At 51.9% G+C, this 6,399-nt stretch overlaps 1 protein-coding gene across 1 annotated transcript; it reads left to right on the top strand.

The window, feature by feature from the left end:
* The first annotated feature begins 2,714 nt into the window (after positions 1-2,714).
* LOC143936254 (E3 ubiquitin/ISG15 ligase TRIM25-like) lies at positions 2,715-6,046 on the top strand. Its single transcript, XM_077460690.1, has one exon. The coding sequence runs from the start codon at positions 2,806-2,808 to the stop codon at positions 4,375-4,377; it is 1,572 nt and encodes a 523-aa protein (XP_077316816.1). The 5' UTR covers positions 2,715-2,805; the 3' UTR covers positions 4,378-6,046.
* Positions 6,047-6,399: the final 353 nt, after the last annotated feature.

Consider the following 6,399-nt stretch of genomic DNA (forward strand, 5'->3'; position numbering starts at 1 on the left):
GGATTAATAGATTAAAAGGACTGTTTTTGGGTGACCATACTGTCTGTCCTCCTCTCTCTGTCCTCCATAATGTCCTCCATCGGGTCCTCCTCTCTCTCTGTCACCCATCATGTCCTCCTCTCTCTGTCCTCCATCAGGTCCTCCTCTCTCTCTGACCTCCATAATGTCCTCCTCTCTCTGTCCTCCATCAGGTCCTCCTCTCTCTCTGTCCTCCATAATGTCCTCCTCTCTCTGTCCTCCATCAGGTCCTCCTCTCTCTGTCCTCCATCAGGTCCTCCTCTCTCTGTCCTCCATCAGGTCCTCCTCTCTCTCTGTCCTCCATCAGGTCCTCCTCTCTCTGTCCTCCATCAGGTCCTCCTCTCTCTGTCCTCCATCAAGTCCTCCTCTCTCTGTCCTCCATCAAGTCCTCCTCTCTCTCTGTCCTCCATCATGTCCTCCTCTCTCTGTCCTCCATCAGGTCCTCCTCTCTCTGTCCTCCATCAAGTCCTCCTCTCTCTGTCCTCCATCAAGTCCTCCTCTCTCTGTCCTCCATCAAGTCCTCCTCTCTCTCTGTCCTCCATCATGTCCTCCTCTCTCTGTCCTCCATCAGGTCCTCCTCTCTCTGTCCTCCATCAGGTCCTCCTCTCTCTCTGTCCTCCATAATGTCCTCCTCTCTCTGTCCTCCATCAGGTCCTCCTCTCTCTGTCCTCCATCAGGTCCTCCTCTCTCTGTCCTCCATCAGGTCCTCCTCTCTCTCTGTCCTCCATCAGGTCCTCCTCTCTCTGTCCTCCATCAAGTCCTCCTCTCTCTGTCCTCCATCAAGTCCTCCTCTCTCTGTCCTCCATCAGGTCCTCCTCTCTCTCTGTCCTCCATCAGGTCCTCCTCTCTCTTTGTCCTCCATAATGTCCTCCATCATGTCCTCCTCTCTCTCTGTCACCCATCATGTCCTCCTCTCTCTGTCCTCCATCAGGTCCTCCTCTCTCTGTCCTCCATCAGGTCCTCCTCTCTCTCTGTCCTCCATCAGGTCCTCCTCTCTCTCTCCTCCATCAGGTCCTCCTCTCTCTTTCCTCCATCAGGTCCTCCTCTCTCTCTGTCCTCCATCAGGTCCTCCTCTCTCTGTCCTCCATCAGGTCCTCCTCTCTCTGTCCTCCATCAGGTCCTCCTCTCTCTGTCCTCCATCAGGTCCTCCTCTCTCTCTGTCCTCCATCAGGTCCTCCTCTCTCTGTCCTCCATCAAGTCCTCCTCTCTCTGTCCTCCATCAAGTCCTCCTCTCTCTGTCCTCCATCAGGTCCTCCTCTCTCTCTGTCCTCCATCAGGTCCTCCTCTCTCTTTGTCCTCCATAATGTCCTCCATCATGTCCTCCTCTCTCTCTGTCACCCATCATGTCCTCCTCTCTCTGTCCTCCATCAGGTCCTCCTCTCTCTGTCCTCCATCAGGTCCTCCTCTCTCTCTGTCCTCCATCAGGTCCTCCTCTCTCTCTCCTCCATCAGGTCCTCCTCTCTCTTTCCTCCATCAGGTCCTCCTCTCTCTCTGTCCTCCATCAGGTCCTCCTCTCTCTGTCCTCCATCAGGTCCTCCTCTCTCTGTCCTCCATCAGGTCCTCCTCTCTCTGTCCTCCATCAGGTCCTCCTCTCTCTCTGTCCTCCATCAGGTCCTCCTCTCTCTCTGTCCTCCATCAGGTCCTCCTCTCTCTGTCCTCCATCAGGTCCTCCTCTCTCTCTCCTCCATCAGGTCCTCCTCTCTCTGTCCTCCATCAGGTCCTCCTCTCTCTGTCCTCCATCAGGTCCTCCTCTCTCTCTGTCCTCCATCAGGTCCTCCTCTCTCTGTCCTCCATCAAGTCCTCCTCTCTCTCTGTCCTCCATCAGGTCCTCCTCTCTCTCTGTCCTTCCGTGTCAGTCGGAGAACTGTTTGTTCTGTAGAAATTCCTTCCTCTCCTCTCCAGTGGAATTTATTGATCTTCAGAACATTAACACTTTGTAGCCGGAGACCAGCGAATCATCTCCATCCCCGGACTCGGTGGCAGAGATGAGCCTCTCAGTGGCTGAACACAGAGAACCACAGGATCTGGCGGGGAAGTTCTGTCCTCTATTCTTCCGATTGCTGAGAAGGGGAAAGGGAGGCAGAGATGAGCAAAGTCAAGAGCAGAGAAGCACAGGGTCTGGCGGAGTTCTGTCCTCCTCTCTGCTGCCGACCGCTGAGACAGATGGGGGTGCAAAAACAAAGGGGTTGCAGCAGCTGCAGGAGAGGTGCGAGGGCCACATGAAATGGCCTGGAGGGCCGGATTTGGCCCGCAGATCTTGTGTATGATACACGTGTTCTACATGGTGCCCACTCACACCTGAGGGTTGTGTCACTGGAAGCTGGAAAGTACATTGTTTGGAGCAATCACGCGTTTTTGGTCCTGATAAACTTCAATGGGAGAGCCTGAAAAACGCATGTACAAACAACAAAAAACACCCAAAACACTTGAAGGATAAGGACGCCCCTGAGAAAGGCCCCTCCAGGCAGCTGCTGGCGGGTTCTACTCCTCTGTGCAGCCTGCAGGTTGAGGTTTTTCCGTGTCCTTCACATGTATTCAGCAGCAGGTTGGCAGTGACAACTCTTTTTTATTTTATTTTCATGATGCAGAATGGTGACCTTATCTCCCTCTCCGTATCCCGGGACGACAAACGCAAACAAATATTACCCTGAACTTCAACTTGACTAAAGGTGCAGCTCACTTCTCATTATCCAAACAAGCTAAAGTCCAGCTGATCGAAACTGTACAAGCAGATAAAATCTCCCTGCAGGCTCTTCCTCCACTTCTGCTCACAGTCTCTCCTCCGCCATGGCGTCCACCGACACCGAGGAGAAACTCGTCTGCTCCAACTGCCACAACACCAGCGAGGATCCGCTGAAGGTGAAATGTGAACACAACTTCTGCTGGGTCTGCATTGACTGCGTGCTGGACACTCAGAAAGGCTCCGGAGGCTTCAAGTGCCTGGAGTGCCAGGGGGAGAGTCATCAGCACCCTATAATGCAAAGGGCTGTGAGCCTCCTGAGCAGGTCGGAGTTCCTCCAAAGTTCTCCCACCGAGCGGAGCGGGATCTTCTGCACTTACTGCGTCACCAGTCAGGTACCGGCGGTGAAGTCTTGTCTGATGTGCGAAGCATCTCTGTGTGAGGTCCACTTGCAAGTCCACAGCAAGTCAGCCGAGCACATCCTACTTGAGCCCACCACTCACTTAGCCAACCGGAAATGCTCCACCCACAAGAAGATCCTGGAGTATTACTGCACGGAGGACAATACTTGTATCTGCGTGTCCTGCCTGCTCTTCGGGCCTCACCAGGGTCACCGCGTGGAAACCCTGGACATGGTCTCCGACAAGAAGAAGGAGCGGCTGAGAATTTTTCTGAAAAGCTTGACCTCCAAGAGAGAGGAGACCGAGAAAAGAGTGAAGAGTGGGCAGGAGCGTAAGAAAGAGGCCCAGGAGAAAGCGGCCTCGGTGACGGACCGGGTCAGCTCCCTCTTCAGAGACATCCGCAGACAGCTGGACACCCTGGAGAAGAGAGTCCATGCTGAGATTTCCAGGCAGGAGGATCAGGTGTCTCTCTCCGTCTCCAGTCTGGTCCAACAGATGGAAGTCAAGAACCAGGAGCTGTCCAGGAAGATCCAACACCTGGAAGAGCTGTGTGACATGGCGGACTCCTTCATGGTCATCCAAGAAGAGGAATCGGAGAGCGAGGCCTTCTGTAACTCGGAGGAAGAAAACGACAGCAGAGAGAGATATTATAAAGAGATTTGGAAGAGAGGCCTAGATGAGGGGTTGATCTCCGTCAGCGTACACACGGGCCTGTCCAGTATAGTCACCAACGTCAGGAAGAGGCTCAATCTGCAAGGGGCCACCGACATATTACTGGACATGAACAGCGCCGGGAACGATGTACACATATCCGGGGACCTGAAAACTGCCACCTGGTCACATATCAACCAGGACCGCGCCGATCTGCCAGGGAGGTTCCAGTACGATCAAGTCCTGAGCACCAAAAGCTTCTCCTCCGGGCGACATTACTGGGAGGTGGAGACCAGCGATTCTGGGGTGTGGTTCTTAGGGGTGAGTTACCCTACTATCAACAGAAAGGGGCGCCAGTCATGGATCGGGGACAATGACAAGTCTTGGTGCCTGCGCAGATACGATAACGTCCAATATTCCGTCATACATGACGGGAAGTGGATCCAGTTACCCCACACTGTGTCCTGCCAGTTGCTGGGGATCTACATGGATTACGAGGCTGGGCAACTGTCCTTCTACGAGCTCTGTGACCCAATCCGACACCTCCACACCTTCTCCGCCACCTTCATCGAGCCCCTTCATGCTGCATTCAGCGTCTACAAGTCGTGGGTACGGATCAGAAGCTAGGAATGGCCCTATAGGAATAACCCAATCCCCTCCCAGACAGTTCCGTGGGAGCTCCCAGTGATCACCAACAATCCCACCTACAAGACATGCTGGGCTTTGTGGTTCTTCAGCAGGTAGAACTTGGCAGGTTTAATGGTTCACATTGTTTTCAAAGATTCATCATCTTAATCTAAACTAAAGACTGGCAATCGGGTCACCCCCCACATTACCCCTATGAAGTGGATTCATCGCCAAAACTTATGGAAGGGTTAATAATCCCTCTCAGGGTATATTTGAGGTTTGTGCCCCTCTGGGGAGATCTCCCTTCACTTCCTATCCTGGAGATGTGAGGAAATCTACCTACACTCAGGGCATTTCCCATCTAAAACAGTTGTTACCTGAAAATTGCATCAGTTGCAGCTTTAATATTTAATATAATTTTTAGTCTTGGTGACAATGGTGACCTGGAAGATCCGAAAGGGTCAATCTCTCTAGCATTTACTTGGGGGTAGATATGGACTGATGGTGTCTGATACATCTTCTGGGGGTGACATGGACTGATGGTGTCTGATACATCTTCTGGGGGGTAGACATGGACTGATGGTGTCTGATACATCTTCTGGGGGTAGATATGAACTGATGGTGTCTGATACATCTTCTGGGGGGTAGACATGGACTGACGGTGTCTGATACATCTTCTGGGGGGTAGACATGGACTGATGGTGTCTGATACATCTTCTGGGGGGTAGACATGGACTGACGGTGTCTGATACATCTTCTGGGGGTACATATGAACTGATGGTGTCTGATACATCTTCTGGGGGGTAGACATGGACTGATGGTGTCTGATACATCTTCTGGGGGGTAGACATGGACTGATGGTGTCTGATACATCAGATTCCGTCTGCTCCAGTTTTAGTAAATCTATGTCACACAGTGTCTGATTTATCTTCTGGGGGTAAACATGAACTGACGGTGTCTGATACATCTTCTGGGGGTAGATATAACTGATAGTGTCTGATACATTATCTGGGGGTAGACATGGACTGACGGTGTCTGATACATCTTCTGGGGGGTAGATATGAACTGATGGTGTCTGATACATCTTCTGGGGGTAGACATGAACTGACGGTGTCTGATACATCTTCTGGGGGTAGACATGAACTGACGGTGTCTGATACATCTTCTGGGGGGTAGATATAACTGATAGTGTCTGATACATTATCTGGGGGTAGACATGAACTGACGGTGTCTGATACATCTTCTGGGGGTGACATGGACTGACGGTGTCTGATACATCTTCTGGGGGTAGACATGGACTGACGGTGTCTGATACATCTTCTGGGGGTGACATGGACTGACGGTGTCTGATACATCTTCTGGGGGTAGACATGGACTGACAGTGTCTGATACATGAAGGGGGGAGGGGCTGATACGCACTAGCTTTATTTTTTATTTCCTCCAAAATTATATTGATTTTCCAACTGTGCTATACTCGGACATCATCAGTGGTCCTTCTATTATATGGTGGTAGGAATAAATTAAATATTGTCTTGCTAATAAGAGCAAGGAGGGAAGAGAAATGAGAGGTGAGGTGTGTGTATGGGGGGGTTATGTAAGGAGAGGAATAATGGAAAAGAGTGGGGATGAGGGGGATAAGTTAGGGAGAGAGACCGGCGAGAGGTATAGAGGGGGAGAGATGGAGAGGAGGAGGGGAGAGGGGTAAGAAGACATGTTTCAGGGGTAAGGGTATGGCGAGAGATCAGAAGGAGGTATACAGGGGGGGGGGGGAGAGGGGTAAAAGGATGGGTTTCAGGGGTAAGGTTTAGGGAGAGAGAGGAGGTATAGAGGAGGAGAGATGGAGAGGAGGAGGGGAGAGGAGTAAGAGGGTGGGTTTCAGGGGTAAGGGTAGGGAGAGAGATCGGCAGGTGGTATAGAGGAGAGATGGAGAGGGGGATGAGGGGTAAGAGGATGGGTTTCAGGGGTAAGGGTAGGGAGAGAGATGGGCAGGAGGTATAGAGGAGGAGAGATGGAGAGGAGGAG

This window comes from Lithobates pipiens, unplaced genomic scaffold (genome assembly GCF_037356315.1).
Source record: "Lithobates pipiens isolate NorthernLeopardFrog02 unplaced genomic scaffold, aLitPip1_a1.2 Scaffold_28, whole genome shotgun sequence".
Lineage (NCBI taxonomy): Eukaryota > Metazoa > Chordata > Amphibia > Anura > Ranidae > Lithobates > Lithobates pipiens.